Source organism: Anomaloglossus baeobatrachus, chromosome 6 (assembly GCF_048569485.1).
Source record: "Anomaloglossus baeobatrachus isolate aAnoBae1 chromosome 6, aAnoBae1.hap1, whole genome shotgun sequence".
Lineage (NCBI taxonomy): Eukaryota > Metazoa > Chordata > Amphibia > Anura > Aromobatidae > Anomaloglossus > Anomaloglossus baeobatrachus.
The window spans coordinates 561,398,619-561,424,016 of NC_134358.1; the positions used below are offsets into that span (position 1 = coordinate 561,398,619).

Below are 25,398 nucleotides of genomic sequence, written 5' to 3' on the forward strand. Positions count from 1 at the left end.
TGGGATTGAAATCCTGGGGGCTTCCTTCTCATGGACCCAAAATTAAAATTGTTATTTTTGTTTATTGAGCCACTCAATGAAGGATCTTATCGCAAAGGAAAAGGGATGACGCGGTGGCTCGGTGAACAAAAAAAGATACGTTTCTTAAAATTTGGGGTAATCATTTTTACAACTGGATTTCATTGAAAATGTTGGATCTTTTGCCTATTACAGGCTGTTTGTTTCCTTACTCTTTGTTTTGTAGAATGGTTTAAGGCCTAAGGCTGCTTTCACACATCCGGTTTTTCCTGTGCGGCACAATCCGGCGCTTTGCAGAAAAAACGCAACCGTTTTTTTGCCGCCGGTTGCATTTTTTTTGCATAGACTTACATTAGTGCCGGATTGTGCCTCATGGCCTCGCGTTCGGTCCAGTTTTTGCCGCATGCGGCAGATTTAGGCTACTTTCACACATACAGTTTGAGCACTGCGGCTCAATCCGGCTGTGAAACCTATGCAACGGATGCGGCGAAAACACCGCATCCTTTGCATAAGTTTTTACATGCGGCCCGTCCGTTTTTTTCCGGTTGCGGCACGCTACTGAGCATGTGCAGTGGAAGAAACCGCATGCGAAGGCCGGATGCGTTTTTTGCCGCATCCGGCGTCCATAGGCATGCATTGAAAAATGCGCTGCAGCGGCCGGATGCGGCGCGATGCGGTTTTTTTGCCGGAGCAAAAAAACGTTGCAGGCAATGTTCCATCCGGCCGTGGCATCAGCTAAATCTGCCTCATGCGGCAAAAACCGGACCGAACGCAAGCCCATGCGGCACAATATGGCACTAATGTAAGTCTATGCAAAAAAAAAACGCAACCGGCAGCAAAAAAAACGGTTGCGGTTTTTCTGCAGAGCGCCGTATTGTGCCGCAGAGCAAAAACCGGATGTGTGAAAGTAGCCTTATCCCATGCAGCGGCCGGATGGAACGTTGCCTGGCATGTTTTTTTTTTTGTCCGGCAAAAAAAAAACCGCATCGCGCCCCCTCCAGCCGAAGCGGCGCGATTTGCAATGCATGCCTATTGCCACCGCATGCGTTTTTTTTCCACTGCGCATGCTCAGTGGCCTGCTGCAAGCGGCAAAAACCGGACGAGCCGCATGTAAAAAAACTTATGCAAAGGATGCGGTATTGTCGCCGCATCCGTTGCATAGGTTTTAGAGCCGGATTGGCCTACTCTGCTAAAACCGGAGGTGTGAAAGCAGCCTAAGCCACACGGCATGAAAATCTGAGCGAGTGGAATTCGATAAAACATCACATTCCACTCTAACCAATATTACCCCATGTTTCAGCACCCATGAGCGATTATTTTCTCAGCCCTAATTGGACCGAGAAAACAATCGCAGCATGCTGCGGGTGCAATGTGAACCTTGTTTCTCTCGCACCCATTCAAGTCTATGGGGTGGGAGGAAAATCGCACTGCACTCGCAGTACACCGGTGTACTGTGAGTGCAGAGCGAGAATTGCAATAGCTGGCAATGGAGGAGAGAGGGAGATAAATGCCTTCCTCTCCTCCGCAGTGCTGGCCCACCCCTGCAGCTGTGGACCGATCGCAAGATTAGACCTCAATTGCAATGACACTCGGCTCCCGCTGCGCTGCCAGCGTGAGCCGAGTGTTATGCGAGGATCACAGTAGTCCCCCATGTGGCCCTGCCCTAACTGAGCATCTGTGAGTTTGTTTTGTTTTTTTTTTGTTCTTTATTTTATCTCCGCTCATTATGACCACATTAAAGTTCAGGTCGGCTTCGGTATTATCTGTTGTTAGAAAGCCGCACTGAGGAAATCAGATATGAGTTATAAACTCACTGATAAAATCTCAGTTAACTCCTACTGAAGCCAGCATTGTGCAATGGAAACAAACTGAAAAAGGCAAACAATGCAAACATTTTAATAAAACTGAATTGGGCAAATGCATGTGTTTAAGAATGTCAACGCTCACAGGTGTCCATATTCTGTAATGGAACTCTTGATGTGACTGGGATATAATAGATGATGATGATGATTGATGATGATTGATGATGATGATGATGGGTTTGAAAATGTCCTAGAAGAAGTAACCTGGTGGAGAATCTGCGAGCGATGCGGAACTTCCCCACATAATAACTAGGACTGACTATAGAAGCTTCTCATGATAAAGGGATGGAATCCTGAAAGGAGCCTTTTATGTAATGAGATCTAAAAAAAAAAAAAAAAGTTTCTTTTCGCCATTTGCTTCCATCAGAAGGAAAGATTTCACTTGATTTGGATGAATACGTTGATCTTTTTATGTCCGAATTTTAAAAGCTTCATCTGCTGTTGAAGGACAGTGAATGTGACGGCAACAAATGGACAAAAACTTAGAATTTTCATGTTGTGAATTTTAGAATAGAGCCTTGGATTTCATCTGCCCGATGCCTTTGTGCGGATGGCATGTTACAGAGGACACATTTTATTTTAAGCTTGGGGGTCTGTGTTTTAAAGAGAATTTGTCATCATATGACCCATTTTTCAAATCAAGTTTTTGTTAAATGGATTTTTTTGGAGGGTTTTGTTTAATTTTTCTATATCACCTCTTTTTATAACAAAAAATCTCAATTCTTACAATTTTTTCTCAGACAACACAAATACTAGACTTTAACATAATTTGTATGCATTATAACGCCTAAAATTCGCCATTCCAAGTAGGAGATGTTACAGCTCACCTCCTCACCTTCCTGGTTTAATACCTCAATATACTGTAGATAACACAGGATCCAAGATTCACAATAGGTGATGTCACAGCTCAACACCTCCTCCTCCTGTACAATGTCTGATTGCACCTCTATATACTGTAGATAACACAGGAGCCACCATTCATAGTAGGTGATATCACAGTTCACCTTCTCCTCCTGTACAATGACTGATTATACATCTATGTATAGATGTGGACCCATGGAAGCCTAATTACAGGCGAAACGGCCGTCGTCCGCAGCGAGGGGCCGCATCCAGGTCTCCTCCACCCGCTGACAGCTTACACCTTTTAACCTCGATTATGGAATAAAGCATTACCGGATGAAAAATATCAGCTTTGGTGCGGTTTCATTCTTCTTTCTTGTGGATTATACCTCTATATATAGTAGATAACACAGGACACCATTCACAATAGGTGATATCATAGCTCACCTTCTGTACAATGACTGATTACACGTCTATATACAGTAGTTAACAGTGGATCCACCATTCACAAAAGATGTCAGAGCTCACCTCCTCCCCTTCCTGTACTGTGACTAATTACACCGCCTGTATACAGTTGATAGGACACAAGATCCACCATTCACAATAGGTGATATCACAGCTCACCTCCTCCTCCTGTACAATGACTGATATCACCTATCTATTGTATATAGGAGATGTAATCAGTCATTGTACAGGAGGAGGAGGTGAGCTGTGATATCACCTATTGTGAATGGTGGATCTTGTGTCCTATCTACTGTATATAGGCGGTGTAATCAATCACAGTACAGGAGGAGGAGGTGATCTGTGACCTCGTGAATCCACTGTTATATACTGTATACAGAGGTGCAATCAGTCATTGTACAGAAGGAAAGGGTGAGTTATGATATCACCTATCTATTGTATATAGGAGATGTAATCATAACTCACCCTTTCCTTCTGTACAATGACTGATTGCACCTCTGTATACAGTATATAACAGTGGATTCACGAGGTCACAGATCACCTCCTCCTCCTGTACTGTGATTGATTACACCGCCTATATACAGTAGATAGGACACAAGAGCATTCACAATAGGTGATGTCACAGCTCACCTTCTCCTCCTCCTGTACAATGACTGACTACCACCTGTATAGTATGTATCACCTATTGTGAATTTGGGATACTGTGTTAATGCTGCACTTGGCTGTGGAGGGTATTGTGTTTTATGTTTGGTGGGGGAGGGTTTGTGTCCCTCGCCGTACAGATCCCGCTCCAGTGTAACATGGGGGCAGGTTCATGTCTGTGTGAGAATTTCTTCTTGGAAATGGTTCCTAAAATATCCACATCAGTCTGCAGATCCGTGTGAGTGTTTGGGAACCTGAGAGGGGGTGCAGGGACGCAGCGGCGGGGATAATCGCCCAACGCGAGGCGGTCACTGATGAGGTTTGCAAGTGTAAAAGAACAAGTTCACATTCGGTTACACCTGACACAACCTTTTGGAACATCCCCACCCTCCCCCGTTAGTTACGCCTTTTTTGTACAGTACACCCTAATATATACTGTATATATGTGTGTGTGATATATATCACAATTTGATTTTGTGCAAGGGGGAGAAGAAATTTGCTTTAGAAAGTGTGTTGCTCATAGCAACCAATCAGATTCCAGCTTTCATTTCTCTAGAGCAGATTTGAAAATGAAAAAAGCAATGTGATTGGTTGCTATGGGCAACACTGACACTGGGTACCGGGACAATTTTTACCCATGGAGGCTATTATATAGATTGTCTCAAAAGACTCCTAGAGTCTTATAATGGCCGCACGTGTAAAATGACAAACAGTAATGTTGTGGGGGGTGCTGGGAGTCTGGACTACAGGTGCCCCTTTAAGCGCCGTTATCAGCACCTTGTCCGGCCTGACCCTGATGCTCCCGAGCAGATTAGAGGCCACTGAATTGTGAGCTATATATATCTGCGGGCAGATGCCGCTCGCTCAAAATAATATTACGACCGGGACAGGTCATAACATGAACCACCTCATACAGGCACCGGCGACCGCTGTTTGGTTTCACTTAAAGGTTTTTTTTTTTCCACCAACAAAATTGATTTTACTCACTATATCATAGAATAATAGTAAGTTTCACAATTGGATGTGTTTAAAAAAAAATAAAAATATTATATATATGTTTCTGTGCTGAGATCTTATATACCGTACGTGTCTCTGCTATGTGCTGTGTAATGGCTGTGTCTGACTGTGTATAGGGACACGGTCTGATCATACCACATCTCCTGGGCAGGGGAGGATGGAAAAACAGTATACAGACATTACAGCACTGGATCAGCAAATGATTCTTTCATTGAGGTAAAACCTTTTTTTTTTTTTTTTTTTTTTTTTAAAACAAGCCAGGAAATGTTTTACCTCACAAAAAGAATCAGCCAATATGGCTGCTTTCACACATCCGGTTTTAGCAGTGCGGCTCGATCCGGCTCAAAAACCTATGCAACGGATGTGGCGAAAAAAAACGGATCAGTTGCATAAGTTTTTTTTCCCATGCGGCCTGTCCGTTTTTTGACGGATGCGGCTTGATACTGAGCATGCGCAGTGCAAAAAAACGTGTCCGGATGCGTTTTTTGCCGCAGGACGCCGCATCCGGCGTCCATAGGCTTGCATTTTTTTTTTTTTTTTGCCGCACAAAAAAATGTGCCAGGCAACGTTCCATCCGGCCGCCGCATGGGCTAAATATGCCGCATCCGGCAAAAACCGGACGCAACGCAATTTCCATGCGGCACAATACGGCGCTAATGCAAGTCTATGCGGGAAAAACGCAACCGGCGGCAAAAAAAACCCCGGTTGCGTTTTTTTTCTGCAGAGCGCCGTATTGTGCCGCACTGCAAAAACCGGATGTGTGAAAGCAGCCTATCCCATGCTGTAATGTCTGTATATTATTTTGTGTCCTCCCCTGTCCAGGAGATGTGGTATGATCAGACCATGTTCCTGTACGGTCAGACACGGCCATTACACAGTACACAGCAGGGACACATATATAAGATTATCTCAGCACAGGAACGTTTTTTTTTAAACACATCCAATTGTGAAGATTATTATTACTCTAGGATTTATTGATTAAAATCAACTTTAAAATTTAATTTTATTAGTTGGGAAACCCCTTTAAGTGTATTACGCCATTTTCCCAAATATCTGGACTTTGATACTTTATAGGAAAAAAAAATATTTTCTCAAGGTAACCCTGCTTAAAGGGCTTGTCTGAGGTTAGAAAAGCATGGTAATTTGCCTTCAAAATAAAACCGCCCCACACTTGTCTACAGGTTGCGTGTGGTATTACAGCTCAGCTGGACCCCAACATGACTGATGATGGGGCATTATTTTTAAACTTTGTAACCATGTTTTTCTAATCTTGGACAATCGCTTTTTTATATATCCTTCGACTTTGAGGCCAAAATATGATCTCATGAAGATGTAGGCCTAAAGCCTGAGGCTGCACTACGGAGATAATGATGACAATCCGGAATTGTCATGGAATCTGTGTGAATATAAATTACCTTTTGTAGGAAAATTGAGTATATATTTCCTGCCCATTCCTATAGGACACCCTCCCAACTGCACATGATCCCTAAATTACACCTTAAAAACAAGACCCTGCTCTCCTATACCAATACAAAGCTCAGACCCCCTTATACTAATACAGACCCCAGACTCCTAGTTTTGTCACTTGTGCATTATTTTCATATAATATCGTTTATCAAGAATCGCTCGTTTCTATCGGCCTGTGTAGGTGTCAGTCTTCACTTCAGATCTGTCATTGTATTCATGAACCAGGAGGCTCTGGATGTACATGTTTGCACTGAGATAGGAGCTGCTCCTTGTGTATCTTGGTAGGATAGCTTGGACTTGGGTCAATAATGTTAGGAGGCCTAAAACCCTCAGGTTATCATGGCGGCCGTCCCCGTGCGTCATTGATCAAGATCTACAAGTCAAATAACGACGTCCGACCCTTTCACCTTGTGATCTGTCCCAGCGGTAATCTGTCTTAATTAAAGCGTGAGACGCGATTGCCGCGCTCTTCAGTAACGATCTGATAGTCTTGTCCTTGAATTACAAATTCGGCCGTACACGAATGACAACGAATCTGGAGGAGCGGAGGCAGCGAAACGTCTCAAGTTGTCCCCACCGGAATGAAAAGAAATATTTTATTTTTTTTTAACTTAAAAATGGAGACGCATCTGATAACACTTCTCCCCTCCAAGGTAAAGAACACGCTTTAGAGATTCTACCATTTTTGTATTATTTTACTTTTTTTAAAAATTTATTATTATTATTATTATTATTATTATTATTATTGTATTTTCCCCCCTTTTTTACCTATTCTTCCTACCTTTTGAGAAATTGCAATTTTTGAATGATGCCTTTTTATTTTACCATAAGGAAAAAATGGGAATAAAATTTGTGGAGGGGGGGGATTTAAAAATAAATAAATTTTAAGTTTGTGTTTTTAGGGTTGTTTTTTTTTTTTCTTTTCTTTTTCCAGTTTTGTCATTGATCATATGGAATACATATGTTTATGTATTATCTGTTAAGGCTATATTATGCATGCAGCATTGACAAAGATTTTGCTACTTTTATTACAGGAAAATTTGTTAATTTAAACTCTTTTTTTATATATATATATATATATATATATATATATATATATATATATATATATATATATATATATATATATATATATATAAAATATATATATATATATATATATATATATATATATAAAATTTGATTAGACCCCTTTGAGGATTTAAACCTGCAGGATTGCCTGTAGAATGCCCTGCAATCCCGTAGTATTTGGAGTCTGTTGTATAATCTGTTTTCCTATGAAGCCTATCTATCTTCCTGGAGATCACCCCCCCCCACAACCATGCAAAAAATCCCGAAATCTCCTGTGGTGTGAATGAATGGGGCAGATGTGCTCCATTCACTTCCATGAGATTTCCCATAATGATCATGTGACCTGTGAATTTAAAGGGCAGTTCCTGTCACCACTGATATCATCACAAGGGGCCAGCAGATTTTTTTTTCATATCTCAAGATGCCGCAGAGGTTTCTCCTCTGTCGCCATCTGTAGGGTAAGGCAGTACAATGCTTTAATCACACACTGCAGCGCCTCCGCAGGTGAAAGGCAGCATTACACAATTCTAATGTAAATCGGTGTGTTGTCTGTTTCCTCCAGAGAGAGTCACTTTCTCTGGAACTGCTTTGTGCTCAGGTGAGTGAATAATGGGGGAGTCCCTGGGAGTTGAGCCTTTAACTAATGCGTAAGGTACACATAGGAGAACCCTGCTGAGACTGCAGGTGACAATTACTGCGACACCAGAGACCATTGGGCCGTGTTCCGATGCACTGCAAGAATAAATAATGCATACGGTATATAGACACAATGGTTTATTGTATATTTTTTTTATATGTGCATTCAAATTTTATTTCAATTTTTTTTTTTTATCTGTTATTTACAGAAATTTTATGAATAAGCACCAGAAGCCAGTGCTAACAGGCCAGCGGTTTAAAACCAGAAAGAGGGGTAAGTTTCCCATTGTTCGACCCAAACACCTCTTGTCTTGTGGATTATCTGTTTCATCCAAATTTCTAACCTTTAGTACATTCCCAAATATATATATATATATATATATATATATATATATTATGGTTGGTGAGGGGGAGGCAGAAACATTGATGTGTACTAGTGATTGGCTGCATCAGTGATGTGTGCTGCAGTCGCGACCTCAGCACTGCAGCTAATATACAGAGATTGGAGGGCTGGGGAGGTAAGTACCTACCAGGTGTGTTACCTGTAGGTGTATAAAAACATTTAAGGACCACTTTGTTAATGCTGAATGCAGGGTCCACCATTCCCAATTGGTGATGTCACAGCTCACCACCTCCTCCTGTACAATTATTGATAACCTCTTTTATATACAGTAGATAACACAGGATGCACCATTTGCAATAGGTAATGTGACAGCTCACCCCCTACTCCTGTACAATGGCCAATAATGCCTCTATATACTGCAAATAACACAGGATCCACCATTCACAATATGTGATATCACAGCTCACCTCCTCCTCCTTGTGTACAATGACTGATTACACCTCTATATACAGTAGATAACACAGGATCCACCATTCACAATACAGAATGCCACAGCTCACCTCTCAACCACCCCCCCCCCTCCTGTTCAATGACTGATAACACCACTGGTGGACACCGACAGAAAAGGGCTCCTTGCAAGAAAAATATTTGGGCCCTCTGAAGCCTAAGATAGCAATGGGCCCCTTTACCTCTTTGGCCCCTGTATGTCTGCCCCTGGATAACGCCTCTATATCCAGTAGATAACACAGAAGCCACCATTCATATTAGGTGATATCACAGCTCACCTCCTCCTCCTTCGTTCCAGCAAAAATTGTTCTTATATCTTCAATCACATTGAACCCTCTCACCTTAATGATAATAGCAATTAAGGCTCCGGTGATATGCAGATTATGCTTTCTGCTTCAGTTGATGGAGGAACATTTCCCCTTCGATGTCCGTTCTCACGTGAGATCTTCGGTGATGTCTGGCACAGTCCTGCACCGATCGTGTTGTCTTGTATTTCAGAGGTTTCATCCATTTTGCCGCCGTTTCTTGCACACAGCTCCCAGGCCTTACACCTCGTGTAGTTTCATGTCTTCCTTCCGTAGTGATTTATCCACAAACCTTTACTCCCCGTGTTTTCTTCATAGATGAAAAAGAGAAATTTGAACCTACAGTTTTCCGGGACACCATCATCCAGGGACTTAATGAAGCAGGCAACGAACTGGAAGCAGTAGCCAAATTTCTTGACACTACAGGATCACGATTGGACTATCGCCGCTATGCCGATACACTGTTTGACATTCTCATAGCCGGGAGCATGCTGGGTAAGAATGTGTATATGGTGATTTATGGTGGGTGTTTATGATGACCTGTTCTATAGGAAATACTGAATTAGAAATGGGGCATTTCTCAACATTTTGTCCCATTCTTCCAGTACATCTGTTTATTGTACAAAACCATTGCAGCTGCAACAGTCATCTGGAGCATATTATATTATTACCTTTATATATAGAAGGATTTATTATAACACTGCTCCCTATGTACAAGACTATAACTACTATAATACTGCCCCTATATACAAGAATATAACTACTATAATACTGCTCCCTATATACAAGAATATAACTACTATAATACTGCCCCCTATGTACAAGAATATAACTACTATAATACTGCCCCCTATATACAAGAATATAACTACTATAATACTGCTTCCTATGTACAAGAATATAACTACTATAATACTGCTCCCCATGTACAAGAATATAACTACTATAATACTGCTCCCTATGTACAAGAATATAACTACTATAATACTGCTCCCTATGTACAGGAATATAACTACTATAATACTGCCTCCTGTGTACAAGAATATAACTACTATAATACTGCCCCCTATATACAAGAATATAACTACCATAATACTGCCCCCTATATACAAGAATATAACTACTATAATACTGCTTCCTATGTACAAGAATATAACTACTATAATACTGCCCCCTATATACAAGAATATAACTACTATAATACTGACCCCTATATACAAGAATATAACTACTATAATACTGTCCCTATGTACAGGAATATAACTACTATAATACTGCTTCCTATGTACAAGAATATAACTACCATAATACTGCCCCCTATATACAAGAATATAACTACCATAATACTGCCCCCTATAGTAGTTATATTCTTGTACATAGGAGCAGTATTATAGTAGTTATATTCTTGTACATAGGGAGCAGTATTATAGTAGTTATATTCTTGTACATAGGAGCAGTATTATAGTAGTTCTTGTATATAGGGGTCAGTATTATAGTAGTTATAGTCTTGTACATAGGAGCAGTATTATAGTAGTTGTATTCTTGTATATAGGAGTCAGTATTATAGTAGTTATATTCTTGTACATAGGAGCAGTATTATAGTAGTTATATTCTTGTACATAGGGAGCAGTATTATAGTAGTTATATTCTTGTACATAGGAGCAGTATTATAGTAGTTCTTGTATATAGGGGTCAGTATTATAGTAGTTATAGTCTTGTACATAGGAGCAGTATTATAGTAGTTATATTCTTGTATATAGGGGTCAGTATTATAGTAGTTATATTCTTGTATATAGGGAGCAGCATTATTGTAGTTATATTCTTGTACATAGGAGCAGTAATATAGTAGTTATATTCTTGTACATAGGAGCAGTATTATAGTAGTTATATCCTTGTATATAGGGGTCAGTATTATAGTAGTTATATTCTTGTATATAGGGGGCAGTATTATAGTAGTTATATTCTTGTACATAGGGAGCAGTATTATAGTAGTTATATTCTTGTACATAGGAGCAGTATTATAGTACTATGTACAAGAATATAACTACTATAATACTGCTCCCTATGTACAAGAATATAACTACTATAATACTGCCCCCTATATACAAGAATATAACTACTATAATACTGACCCCTATATACAAGAATATAACTACTATAATACTGTCCCTATGTACAAGAATAGAACTACTATAATACTGCCCCTATATACAAGAATATAACTACTATAATACTGCTTCCTATGTACAAGAATATAACTACTATAATACTGCTCCCTATGTACAAGAATATAACTACTATAATACTGTCCCTATGTACAGGAATATAACTACTATAATACTGCTTCCTATGTACAAGAATATAACTACTATAATACTGCCCCCTATATACAAGAATATAACTACCATAATACTGCCCCCTATGTACAAGAATATAACTACTATAATACTGCCCCCTATGTACAAGAATATAACTACTATAATACTGGTTCCTTGGGAAGCTTCTTTATCCACATATTCTTATTCATAGCTCCTATTGTCTTCAGGCCTTCTTTCTTGCAGTAGGATCATTGTGTAATGTCCTCGGATATAATTGTGCAGTTTGCGCAGTGTTTTTTATTAGTGTAATATGGTACTGTTCTCTTACATTTCCCGTCCAGCAGACGTTATGTGGGAATTATTCTGCAGCCGGTTTTGTCTCTAGAGATGGAGTCGGAGCAGTCACGTCCTTGTCACAATCAGATAAAACCGCAAAATGCGGTTCTGCTAACTTAAGGGGGGGGGGGTGGAGGTGACCTGTCCGCGGGGAGCTGTAATATCGTCTGGTGTGTAATGGGAAGCCCGACACGGCCCGGAGATGGTTTTCACACTATTTCTGAGCTGTAAGTTACAAATCCACCGCTCCCTCCCCCGGGACAGAGGAAATAAGACTCTTAAATTACATTTATCCGTGAGTGTTGCGACAGGTTTATTTATGAAATCCAAGACCTTCTCGTCTTTGGGGCTCATTGTAAATTTATATGGAGCTTTTTTTTTTTTTTTAATTGGAAACTTTAAGCAGAACATTTTTTTTACATATAGTTCCAAAAGACTTTTTGATATGTATAAACTGGTGTTCATAAATATACATTATTTCTCCAAAAAGGTCATAAATGATCTACCTCGGTATATACAACATAGTATACTTCTGTTTCCAAAGTACAGGGTCAGAAGTTAAAATTTATAAAACCAACCATAACAAAAGAATATAATAACCTACAGCTCCCGACTGTATATAACCTTCTCTGATTTATATATGTATCCTCAATTGTAAAAGACCATAGACTCCCCTGAGCTCCATGTGTCCCCATCTTATTGAACGTCCGAGGGCGTCCTCCATTGCTGTTTTGCCAAAAGGAGATAATAATAATGGGACTCGTCCACACCATGTGCCATACATCCGTGTTTTAGGTGCGGCATCATGGGCTGTGTGTTTTTTGGTGCAGGGCACAGCTTTTCTTCTCCCAGCAAAGTCTATGAGAAGTTAGAAATGGCGTGTGCTTCTTTTTTTGTCCTTGCAGTTTTGGGTGCAGAAAAAGGAAGCGGCACGTCACTTCTTTGTGCGTTTTTAGCCCTTCCTGCCATTTGTTTTAAAGATAAAAAAGGGTCCGGCTTATAATCCGGTGGTGCCTTACCAAAGGGGGGGCAGTAGCAGTGGTGGTGGATCGGGGGTCACAGGAGGCAGGGGCGGTGGTAGAGCACGGTGATACTGCGAGCGGTGCAGCAGGCGGGTGTGCCAGATGCTGTTCCAGAAACTGTCGGCGGTGACGGCTGGGCTTGGGCTGTGGTGGCGATTTGGCTGGGACCCGCAGGAGCTTCAAATAATGGCGCCCGGAGCTGGCACGTGCGCAGATTGAGTTCTTGGCTCGATGACAAGCCGAGATCTCATCTGCACACACGCCACCTCCAGGCGCCATGTTCCTAAAGTCCGCTGCTTGGGAGATTAATGGGCCGGAGGTGGCACATGCACAGATGAGATCTTGAGCCGGGAGATCTATCTGCGCACACGGCGGCTCTGGGCGGCATTATTTGAAACCCTCACTGCCTGCAGCTGCCGCCGCAGACCCTGCACGGCTGCTGCGGATTCCCCCTGCACGGCTGCTGCGGATTCCCCCTGCACGGCTGCTGCGGATTCCCCCTGCACGGCTGCTGCGGATTCCCCCTGCTACGGAACTTTGGACCAAATCCAAACTTTTGAAGGCATGCCTCCAGGAATGGCCATTCCCCCAAGGCATAAGCATTCATGGCGTCTTAGGAAGCCAGTTACTAGGTTGTAAGGAGCTATACTGGATTGTCCCCTTCTAATATTAACGGAAGTGCTTTTGCCTGGCTAAATCCCGTCTGGTCACTTCTCATGTGTGTATTGTGTAGTTCACAGGACTTCCAATTTGCGTCTTCTGTCCTTGTCCACATTTGGTGGGACCATTCAGTTGTGTATACCGGAGCACAGGGAGGGTGTGAGACTTAGGCACTTTGGCGTAGTACCGGGCATCTCCACGTCCAAAATAGCCAACATTTGCCTCTTTAAAGGTTTGTAAGTAGAATATCTGTGGGATAAACAAGGAAAACAGAGAATGTAGTGAAAAAGCAAGAGGAGAACATCTAGACTCCATGATGTTATCCATGGGAGGATCTTTATCAATGGTCTACTGTAAGTGGACTAGTTTTTGCCACAATTATGTGTTTAATCTGGTGTAAATACCGCTTTTTTTTATTGAATCTGGTGTTGCTTTTATTTTGTTTTTGCGCTTCTCTATTCCTGAGATATGGCCCCCTTTTATATAAATATGGTCTTTTAGCCAACTGGGTGTGCACCTCAAGAGGTCACCCATAAAGAACTTTTTTTGTTGACCACGCCCACTTGTCTAGAAAAACTAGATTTTTAATACAGGGAGGAGGGCACTGTATCTCAGAAAACACTGATTTATAGGGAGTTGTGTAAAAAAAAAAAAAAAAAAAAAAAAAATCTTCCTAACAAAAACATTGCCACACAGATCTACAGGTTTGTTTGCAGAATTTCATATCTGTCCCATTAATTTTAACCAATCTGAATTGCAATACCAGACACAACCTGTGCACTGGGGTGGCGCTGTTTTTGCATAACAGTAGTTTTAATAATTTTGATAACCCTGTGGCCATAGAAGGCGAGATACCACCTCCAATTATTGTCTACCTGATGGAATTTTCTTTTAATTCTCCATTTATTCTTCTTAGCTCCAGGAGGCACTCGAATCGATGATGGAGACAAAACCAAGGTGACCGTTCACTGTGTGTTTGGAGCAAATGAGGACTATGAGACCTTGCGAAATTATGCCCAGGTAAAGGCTGTGTGTCGGGAGGGCCTGCCACCCCAGGACAGCCATGACCCAATGTTTTATTTTATATTATTTATTTTTATTTCTTTTATAATAATATTATTATTATTATTATTATTATTATTATTATTATTATTATTATTATTATTATTATTATTATTATTATATTTTCCTTATTTTTTTTATTTTATTTTTTTTCCTTATTTTTCCTTTTACTTTATTATTTTTAATTATTGTAATTAATATTATTGTTATATTTTTTATTTATTTTTGTTACGATGTGCCCCCTATGTTTACGCTCGAGCTGAATACATACAATACCGCAGCTGAGTTTCCTATTTATAGCAGGTCAGAGGACTGGTTCTTGTCCTGCTAATGTGGTATTGAATTATTATTTATTTATTTTTTAAGGTTTTTGTTTTGTTTTGTTTTTGTTGTTTTTTGTTGTTGTTTTTTTTTAGATTTAAAAAAAAAAAAAAAAAAGTTATAAATTATTTGCCAGATTAATGTAAGTTCACTTTATCTTGTGTATGAATGAACTCAAGATGCTCTTTACTGGGCACGTCACGTGGACACCTCTGGACGGTTTGGTAATTTTCCCAGGGTTTTGTACAACAGAATGCACCTTAGTTGTATTCGACGTAATTCCTTTGCACCCTACAACTCGCCTGTCCTCTTTTTTTTAATTTCATTTATTTTTCTAGGTCTTTAGCAAACTGATCAGAAGATATAAATATCTGGAAAAAGCGTTTGAAGATGAAATAAAAAAGGTATGGAGGGACCTAAATCCTTAAAGGGATGGATTGTAAAAAGATTGGAAGCAATAATTTAGAGTGAGTTGCAGTACCAAATACAGCCACTAGGAGGTGTGGAAAAAAAAATGAATGGATGAGGTCATCAATTCGGACCAACCTGATATTTGCGGCCCATCCTAAGGATAAATTGTCACTATTCTATTTCTGGAAAACCCTATTTAGTCGCTGGTTCTCATTTACAATTTTCCTCTACAACGCTGTCTGCCAGTCCCCCTTTGGAGCAGAGCTGGGCTGGCCCTCCACCCCTTCGTGCATGTTTCGGATTTGCTTTCCATAAACCATGCACACCAGAATGGGATAACGTTTTTTTTTGTCTCGTTACAGCTTCTGCTTTTTCTCAAAGCGTTTTCCGAAGCGGAGCAAACCAAGTTAGCCGTGCTCACCGGCATCCTGCTGGCCAGTGGAACGCTGCCGGCCACCATATTAACAAGCCTGTTTACCGAAAATATAGTCAAAGAAGGTACGAAGTATATACCATGAACATCTGCACCTTTTTTGCTTTAGGTTTCTTGGATATATTTCAGCTGTTATACTCCAGTCACCACCAAAGCTGCAGGGAGAATTCTTCTTACTGTCAAGCACCATGTGCCGATCATGTTATACATTTTACAATAATAGAGCAACAATTGGCCCACGCCCATGACTCCTTATGTATTGTCCTGTCAGTACAGAGATCCTGGGACTGGAAGTGGCCGTCACATTGGGACTAATTTGTATGTGTATGTCATACACTTACTGTATAGAACTCTTCATGGTGGGAAGATTCAGGCGCAGAACCTTTTACTCCATGAATATCAGTCTGGTATCAGCATTCCATGTCCAGTACATGCTAACATAGTATAAGAAAGACTCGTCCACAGCCTCTTATTGTTTCTTCTTGCTTATTTAGGTATTTCTGCTTCTTTTGCTGTAAAACTCTTCAAGGCATGGATGTCTGAGAAGGATGCGAATTCTGTGACATCGTCTTTAAGAAAAGCCAATCTGGATAAAAGACTACTAGTGAGTATAAATCTGTAAATTTAATGTAGCTAAATGTCCACTACTATAATATTGCTCCCTATATACAAGACTATAACTACTATAATACTGCCCCTATATACAAGAATATAATTACTATAAAACTGCCCCCTATGTACAAGAATATAGCTACTATAATACTTCCCCCCCCCCCTATATACAAGAATATAACTACTATAATACTGCCCCTATATACAAGAATATAATTACTATAATACTGCCCCCTATATACAAGAATATAATTACTATAATACTGCCCCTATGTACAAGAATATAACTACTATAATACTGCCCCCTATATACAAGAATATAGTTACTGTAATACTGCTCCTATGTATAAGAATATAACTACTATAATACTGCTCCCTATGTACAAGAATAGAACTACTATAATACTGCCCCTATGTACAAGAATATAACTACTATAATACTGCCCCTATGTACAAGAATATAACTACTATAATACTGCCCCTATGTACAAGAATATAACTACTATAATACTGCCCCCTATATACAAGAATATAGTTACTGTAATACTGCTCCTATGTATAAGAATATAACTACTATAATACTGCTCCCTATGTACAAGAATATAACTACTATAATACTGCCCCTATGTACAAGAATATAACTACTATAATACTGCCCCTATGTACAAGAATATAACTACTATAATACTGTCCCCTATATACAAGAATATAACTACTATAATACTGCCCCTATGTACAAGAATATAACTACTATAATACTGCCCCTATATACAAGAATATAATTGCTATAATACTGCCCCCTATATACAAGAATATAACTACTATAATACTGCCCCCTATGTGCAAGGATATTACTATAGTACTGCTAACCCACCTGTTTCATCATGACATTCTTATGAAGATGCAGAAATATGTTATATACACAAATATAATATATATTGTACGGTCACACCAGTATATGCCTTCCTCTGATCATTGCCTTATTGATGCCTTAGGAGCTGTTTCCAGCCAATCGGCAGACAGTTGAACATTTCTCTAAGTATTTCACTGATGCCGACCTGAAGGAGCTGTCTGATTTTCTGAGGGTCCAGCAATCTCTGGGAACACGGAAGGAGCTGCAGAAGGAGCTGCAAGAACGTTTGTCTCAAGAATGTCCAATCAAAGAGGTAACATTGTTACTAGTATCTACACACACAGTGACTTGGCGGTATGCACATAATACTGCCGTGTAGTGTACAAATAATATATTACTATACAGAGCTGTAGTAACTGCCAACATTTAAGCAGCATACAAGGCTCTAGCCACCATACAAGTGCCCTCAGGATACCGCCATACCAGGCCCTTGTTTTCTGTAATAATTGTGCTAATATGCACATATCACATAATAATTTCTTTTTATATACCCTCATAATACTACCTTACGGTGCTTCTTCAAATAATGTGACTGTTCCAGTGTCTGTACAGTAGACTCCGATGTACTACCAAAACGTGGCAAGGTGTAATGTGCAATACATGGTATACCACCATATAGTGCTCTACTAAACTGATATTTATGCTACTGATTCTAAAACTGCCACATGGTGCGGTAATTACTCTGCTGGCGCCCAATTAATGCCTCAATCCACTGCCCATGTAGTATCCTCATATAAAGCCCTTTTTCGAGTCTCCCAGTACTAGCATAAAACCGCCATAGTGTGCAATATTTATTACATACGTGCCCATATAGTGCCATAGATCAGTGCCCACATAGCAGTGAAGTTGTAGATTCCGTATTTTTCGGTGACTTTGTGAACAGAGAAGAATTTGTTTAGAAAAGTTTCACTTTTGTCATCTGATCTATATTAGATAGTGATGTACCTAAAAGAGGAGATGAAACGTAGCGATATCCCCGAGCCGGCCGTGATCGGGCTCCTGTGGACCTGTGTGATGAACGCCGTGGAATGGAACAAGAAAGAAGAGCTGGTGGCGGAGCAGGCGCTGAAGCATCTGAAGGTGGGGAATTAAGGGAGGATCCACCCCTCGGGGTGCGTGTATGTATGTATGTATGTATATAATATAATGTATGTGTGTGTGTGTATATATGTATATGTATGTATATGTATATGTATTATGTATTTATATTTATAATCTCTATTCTTGTCACACCCACCCTGTCGGCAGAACACCCATCACTCTGACCACAGAAGAGGAGAAGTGAGAGGTTAAGGATATATGTTTGCCCCATATTTGACTAGTTTATTTATTGTTTTGTAAATTCCTTTTTAATTTTTCAGTATCAAGGCTGTAGGAAATAATTCATGACATTAACTTCATGCACCATTGCACAGCCCTTAGAGACAATGCAGGAACCTTTCCTCGTGTTATCATTCCCTCTAATTCAAAGCAATTCAATGTCCTCTCTTCATAGTACATCCTATAGGGACCCCAGGGGATTTATCAAAAATTATTTTCCTCTTGTTATCATCCATCTTTCCAATACCAAACTTTCTCTCCTTGAGAGCCTCCAGGGATTTTGGGGGAATACAGGAACCTTTCCTTTTGTTATCACCCTTCTTACAGGCATTTCTTCCCTTAAGAGCCTTCAGTGACCCAGAGGGACTAGAGAAACATTTCCTTTTGTTATCTTCCTTAAGCAGATATTTATCCCGTGCAAGCCTTCAATGACCCAGAGGGAATACAGGAACTTCTTCCTTTTATCACTCTTAAAGGGAATTTGTCAGCATGTTTTTGCTATAGAAGCTGAAGCTAGCATGCTGTAAGGGTTGAGACAGAAAGCTCAAGCATGCCTGTGTTGTCACAGTCAGATCTTTTGTTTATTTGCTGTGTTTGTATTGGCAGCCAAACCTTTTATCATTGTTGTGACTAGCTGGCTCCTGCCATGCTGCCCGGCATGCCGCCTCAATTTATTGACACCTCAGTCAATGTACAATCTCTATAGAAAGCCTTGTGTGTGCAGAGACAGCTCTCTGGGCTCTGCTACATGACTACAGCTAAAAATACACATTGTGTCAGAAGGGCTACAGCAAGTAATCTAAGTGATACATCATCGGATTCAGAATCTCTTTGCTTAAATTATGCTGCTCTCAGATGAGGTTGCAAAAACCTGCTGACAGATTCCCTTTAAATAGATATTTAGCCCTTGAGAGCCTTCAGTGACAAAGAGGAAATACAGGAACTCTTCCCCTTGTTATCATCCTTTAAATCGATATTTAGCCCTTGAGAGGTTTCAGTAACCCAGAGGGAATGCAAGAACTTTTCCTCTTATCACCCTTTGAGCAGATATTTATTCCTCGAGTGCCTCCAGAGACCCTCTTGTTATCATCCTTAAGCAGATATGTATCCCTTGAGAGTCTTCAATGACAGAGAGGGAATACGGGAACTTTTCCTTTTGTTGTCACCCTTCTTACAGGAATGTCTCCCCTTTAAAAGCCTCCAGGGGAAATACAGCAGCTTTTCTTCATGTTGCCAGATATGGGGTACATATGTTCCTTGAGTGTCACATTTAGGAAGGGAGGGGAATTCAATTCATTTTTACTAAAGTGAGAACATCATCAGTTGCACGTGTATTCACTCTCTGCATCTAATCAGGACATTTCTTACATTTCTGCGATCCTATACATCCGAGGGACAGTGGAGTTTTCATGATTTTTGTTTTTGAAGATTTATGTGCACAAACATTATGCAAAGCTTGAACTTTTATAAGGACATCATTTGTATTTTTGGGGGGAATAAAAGGCATGAATAATGTGCTGCGGAATTGCATGAAGTTAAAGTAGTGTAAGGCTATGTGCCCATGGGACTATGTAGCTGCGGATTTTTCTGCATCAAAATCCGCAGCTTTCTCGCAAAATCCGCAGGAGCGGATTTGCTGCGGATTTTGCGTTGGTTTTGTTTTTTTTTTTTTTTCCTCCTCCAATTTTAAAGGCAAAATCCGGATGATCCGCAACAATAATTGACATGCTGCAGATTTTTCCGCACGCACGAAAATCCGCTCGATTTCCGCTGCGGAGAAATCCGCAGCGTGGACACAGCATTTCCAAAATGCCATAGAAATGGCTGTGGAGTAGCTGTGCTGCAGATTTCTTTTTCGCTCCTAATTGGGAGACCCAGACAATTGGGTGTATAGCTATTGCCTCCGGAGGCCACACAAAGTATTACACTTAAAAGTGTAAGGCCCCTCCCCTTCTGGCTATACACCCCCAGTGGGATCACTGGCTCACCAGTTTTGTGCTTTGTGCGAAGGAGGCAACACATCCACGCATAGCTCCACTGTTTAGTCAGCAGCAGCTGCTGACTATGTCGGATGGAAGAAAAGAGGGCCCATACTAGGGCCCCCAGCATGCTCCCTTCTCACCCCACTTCATGTCGGAGGTGTTTGTTAAGGTTGAGGTACCCATTGCGGGTACGGAGGCTGGAGCCCACATGCTGCTTCCTTCCCCATCCCTTTTTACAGGGCTCTGGGTGAAGTGGGATTCTATCGGTCTCCAGGCACTGAGACCGTGCTCCATCCACAGCCCCTGGTATCTGCTGGACATGGAGCGGAGTATCTTCAGGGACATGGCCCTGCTACATGGAGGTACTCTGTGTCCCTGTGGGGACCGCGCAGACACACGGCAGCACTGCTGGGTGTGTTAGTGCGCCAGGGACAGCGGCGCTGTCCGCACTAGTGCCATCGCACACCACAGCGTTGCTGGGTGTGTTAGTGTATTGGGTGACTACTGCGCTAACCGCCGCTGCCACTTTTATTTAAGGCGCCGCTGGGATTTGTGGTGCGCCGGGGACTTCCGCGCCGGCCAGCACTGATATGCCGGCCGCGCTTATTAACTCGAGTCCCCGGCTTCTGGGCCTAGTCTCCCTTCGTTACCGCCCACAGGCCTGACAGTCAGGGTAGGGGCGTGACGCTGCATAGCACAGCAGCGCTGAGAGCTGGAGTATGTTTTGCATACTCCACCCCTCTCACTGTGTGCACTGTGAAACCGGATTCCCGCACTTTCTCAGGCACGCCCACGGCTTCCTTCTCTACAAGGACGCCGGCAGCCATTAGTGTCAGTTTCTGTACGATACAGAGACAAGTGTGGAAGACCCTGGCATTCTGATAGTCACACAATCGCTGCAACAGGCGTTAAGCAGCACCTGTGGTGCTAACCCCACTAGTGCAGAAGTGCACTTATAGATATGCTTGTACTATATACATTGCACTGTTTGGTCGCACGTTGTATATACCCTCCTGGATTGTGCGGAGGAGTTATCAGCATATTCTCTGTGTAAAACAAAGGTGCAGAACCACATGTTTTTCTATGCAGCCGGTACAGCATGTACGGCTATACGGCCGGCAGGTTACATAGACCCCCATTATGTCTAACTCAGCCGGAGTCTCTGCTAATGGCCAGAGGATGAGGACGGTGTCTGCAGTATTTACTGACAGATTTTCTGAGACTATGGCTATGATACTAGAAGCCTAGCAGTCCGGTCATGTCTCTCACAACATGGGCACTGTTGAATCATTGATCCATGGCCCCCCTCAGTGTGAACAACTAACAGCTCCGGGAATGTCACACGCATCCCAGAGTCACGGCTCTGCACAGACGTCAGTCCCAGACAGCCTAAGCGGGCTCACTATGAGCGGCCCTCGGTTTCTTCAGGGTCCTAGCAGAAGGACTCTCTGTGTAATGAGGCGGAAGTAGCGGCTCAGGATTCTGATCCTGAGACCGCTCTCAATCTGGATACACCTAATGGTGACGCCATAGTGAATAATCTTATAGCGTCCATCAATAGAATGTTGGTTATTTCTCACCCAGCTCCTCCAGTGGAGGAGTCAGCTTCACGTATTTTTCTGGACCACTCCCTTCAGAGAGGCAGTCCAGGAACACCACACTTATCCAGATATGCGCTTCTCCAAACGGCTTAGGATACACGTTATCCCTGCCCCCTGACGTGGTCAAGGACTGGACCCAGTGTCCCAAGCGGCATCCTCCAATCTCCAGGCTTGTAGCTAGATCCATAGTTGCAGTGGGAGATGGAGCTGCACTTAAAGATGCCACTGACAGACAGATGGATCTCTGGTCTAAATCCATCTATGAGACTGTCGGCGCACCGTTGGCCCCAGCATTCTCATCCTTGGGGCACTCCAAGCTATTTCAGCTTGTCTTACACAGATTGACACGGTTACACGTACATCTGTGCCGCAGGTGGCATCCTTAACCTCTCAAATGTCTGCATTTGTTTCTTACGCGATTCAGGTTGCCCTAGACTCTGCGAACCGTACGGCAGTAGCCTACGCTGCTCCGTGTTTTTAAGCAGAGCCTGGTCTGCTCGTTAAGTGAATGGAAGGCAGATTCTGCTTCCAAAAAAGGTTGCTTAACCAGTTGCCTTTTTCTGCTGACCGACTGTTTGGTGAGCGTTTGGATGTAACCATTAAACAGTCCAGGGGTAAGGATTCATCCTTTCCTCAGCCCGGACACAACAAACCCCAACAGAGCAGGAGGCAGTCGTGGTTTCGGTCTTTTCGAGGCTCGGGCAGGTCCCATTTTTCCTCGTCCAATGTGGACTCAAGAGGATCAGAGGAGCTCAGATTCTTGGCGGGCTCAGTCACGCCCAAAAAAGAGACAGTCTGAAAACCCGCTTCCAAGGCGGCTTCCTCATGACTTGCGGCCTCCTCTCTCCGCATCCTCGGTCGGTAGCAGGCTCACCCGCCTTGGCGATATTTAGCTGCCATAGGTCAATGACCGTTGGGTGTGAGACATTCTGTCTCACGGGTACAGGATAGAGCTCACTTCTCGTCCTCCAACTCGATTCTTCAGAACTTCTCCACCTCCCGGCCGAGCCGCTGCTCTTCTGCAAACAGGGTGCACTCTATAGGCAGAAAGAGTGATGACCCCCGTTCCTCTTCAGGAACAAGGTCACGGTTTCTACCCCAAATTATTTGCGGTGCCTATAAGACCGGGCCGTTCCGTCCCGTTCTGGATCTAAAACTGCTCAGCAAGCTCGTGGACACCAGGCGGTTCCGGATGGAATCCCTCCGCCATGTCATCGCCTCAATGTCCCAAGGAGATTTCCTAGCATCATTAGGCATCAAGGATGCTTATCCACACGTGCCGATTGATCCAGAGCACTAGCGTTTCTACGCTTCGTTATAGCAGACGAACACCTTCTGTTCGTAGCTCTACCTTCCGGCTAGCGACAGTCCAACTGGTCTTCGCCAAGGTCAGGGCAGCAGTAGTCACAGTCCTGCACTCTCAGGGTCACTCTGTGATCCCATATTTAGACGATCTACTTGTCAAGGCACTCTCTTAGGAAACATGCCGACACTGCCCGAACGTTGCGCTGGAGACTCTCTAGAGTTTTGGGTGGATCATCAACTTTTTGAAGTCAGATCCGACCCCGACCCTATCGCTAACATATCTAGGCATGGAGTTTCATACTCTCTCAGCGATAGTGAAGCTTCCGCTAGACAAACAGCATTCACTACGGGCTGCAATCTCTTCTTTAAGAACCAGTCGCACACATTGAGACGCCTCATGCACTTCCTACGTAAGATGGTAGCAATGGAGGCAGTTCTTTTCGCGCAGTTTCATCTGCGTCCACTACAATGTGACATTCTCCGCCAATGGGACGGGGAGTCGACCTCCCTCAACAGAGTCGTCTTTCTTTCTCAGGCGGCCAAGGAATCTCTACGGTGGTGGCTTCTTCCCACCTCATGGTCAAAAAGAAGGTCCTTCCTATCCCCATCCTGGGCGATAGTTACGACAGACGCGAGTCTATCAGGGTGGGGAGCAGTTTTTCTCCACCACAGCGCTCAGGGTACGTGGACTCAGCAAGAGTCCACCCTTCAGATCAATGTTCTTGAACACAGAGCAGTGTATCTTGCCCTACAAACCTTCCAACAGCAGCTGGACAGCAAGCAAATCCGACTTCAGTCGGACAACTCCACAGCGGTGGCATACATCAACCACCAAGGAAGAACGCGCAACCGGCAAGCCTTCCAGGAAGTCCGGCAGGTTCTGATGTGGGTGGAAGACACGGCATCCACCATATCCACAGTTCACATCCCAGGCGTGGAAAACTAGGAAGCTGACTTCCTAAGTCGCCGGGGTGTGGCCGAAAGGGTATGGTCTCTTCACCCGGACGGGTTTCAGGAGATCTGGCGCCGCTGACAGAGGCCGGACGTCGATCTAATGGCGTCACGGCACAACAACAATGTGCCAGCTTCATGGCACGGTTTCACAATCATCGAGCTCTGGCGGCAGACGCCTTAGTTCAGCATTGGTCGCAGTTCCAGCTACCTTATGTGCCACCTCTGGCATTGTTGCCCAGAGTGCTGCGCTAGATCAGGACCGACTGCGGCCGCGCCATCCTCGTCGCTACAGATTGGCCGAGGATGTTGTGGTTCCCGGTTCTGTGGTGCCTCACGGTAGGCTAACCGGGGGCACTACCAGACCAATCAGACTGGCTGTCTCAAGGGCCATTCTTCCATTTGAATTCTACGGCCCTCAACCTGATGGTGTGGCATTGAGTCCTGGCACCTAGTGTCGTCAGGATTACCTCAGGACGTGGTTGCCACCATGAGACAGGCTAGCATACCAACGTCCGCCAAGATTGACCACAGGACGTGGAAGATATTCTTATCTCGGTGCTCGGCGCATGGTGTTTCTCCCTGGCCGGTTGCATCGTCTATGTTTCCTTCCTTCCTGCAATCTAGGTTGGAAAAAGGGTTGTCGCTCAGTTCCCTTTAGGGACAAGTCTCAGCGCTATCTGTATTTTTTCAGAAACGACTTCCTCAGGTACGCACGTTCCTACGGGGAGTTTGTCGTCTCAGCACTCCGTACAAGCGGCCGTTAGAGCCCTGGGATCTGAACAAGGTTCTAATTGCTCTCCAGATGCCGCCTTTCGAGCCTTTGAAAGAGGTCTCCCTTCCCGCTTTTCTCGGGAAGTGGCCTTCTAGTAACGGTCTCGTCTCTTAGGAGAGTTTCCGAGCTAGCAACGATCTCATACAAATCTCCCTTCCTGGTCCTTCACCAGGACAGGGTAGTTCTGCGTCCGATTCCGGAATTTC

The 25,398-nt window shown here is 42.9% G+C and overlaps 1 protein-coding gene across 1 annotated transcript in view; it reads left to right on the top strand.

Moving 5' to 3' along the window:
• BZW2 (basic leucine zipper and W2 domains 2) overlaps positions 1–25,398 on the top strand; it is a 45,075-nt gene that overhangs the window by 12,091 nt on the left and 7,586 nt on the right. The window contains exons 2-9 of the mRNA XM_075315728.1: positions 8,225–8,289; positions 9,489–9,665; positions 14,423–14,526; positions 15,228–15,293; positions 15,663–15,798; positions 16,228–16,337; positions 17,341–17,511; positions 18,192–18,338. Coding sequence (XP_075171843.1) covers positions 8,232–8,289; positions 9,489–9,665; positions 14,423–14,526; positions 15,228–15,293; positions 15,663–15,798; positions 16,228–16,337; positions 17,341–17,511; positions 18,192–18,338 — 969 coding nt within the window. The 5' untranslated portion in view covers positions 8,225–8,231. The remainder of the gene's footprint in view (positions 1–8,224; positions 8,290–9,488; positions 9,666–14,422; positions 14,527–15,227; positions 15,294–15,662; positions 15,799–16,227; positions 16,338–17,340; positions 17,512–18,191; positions 18,339–25,398) is intronic.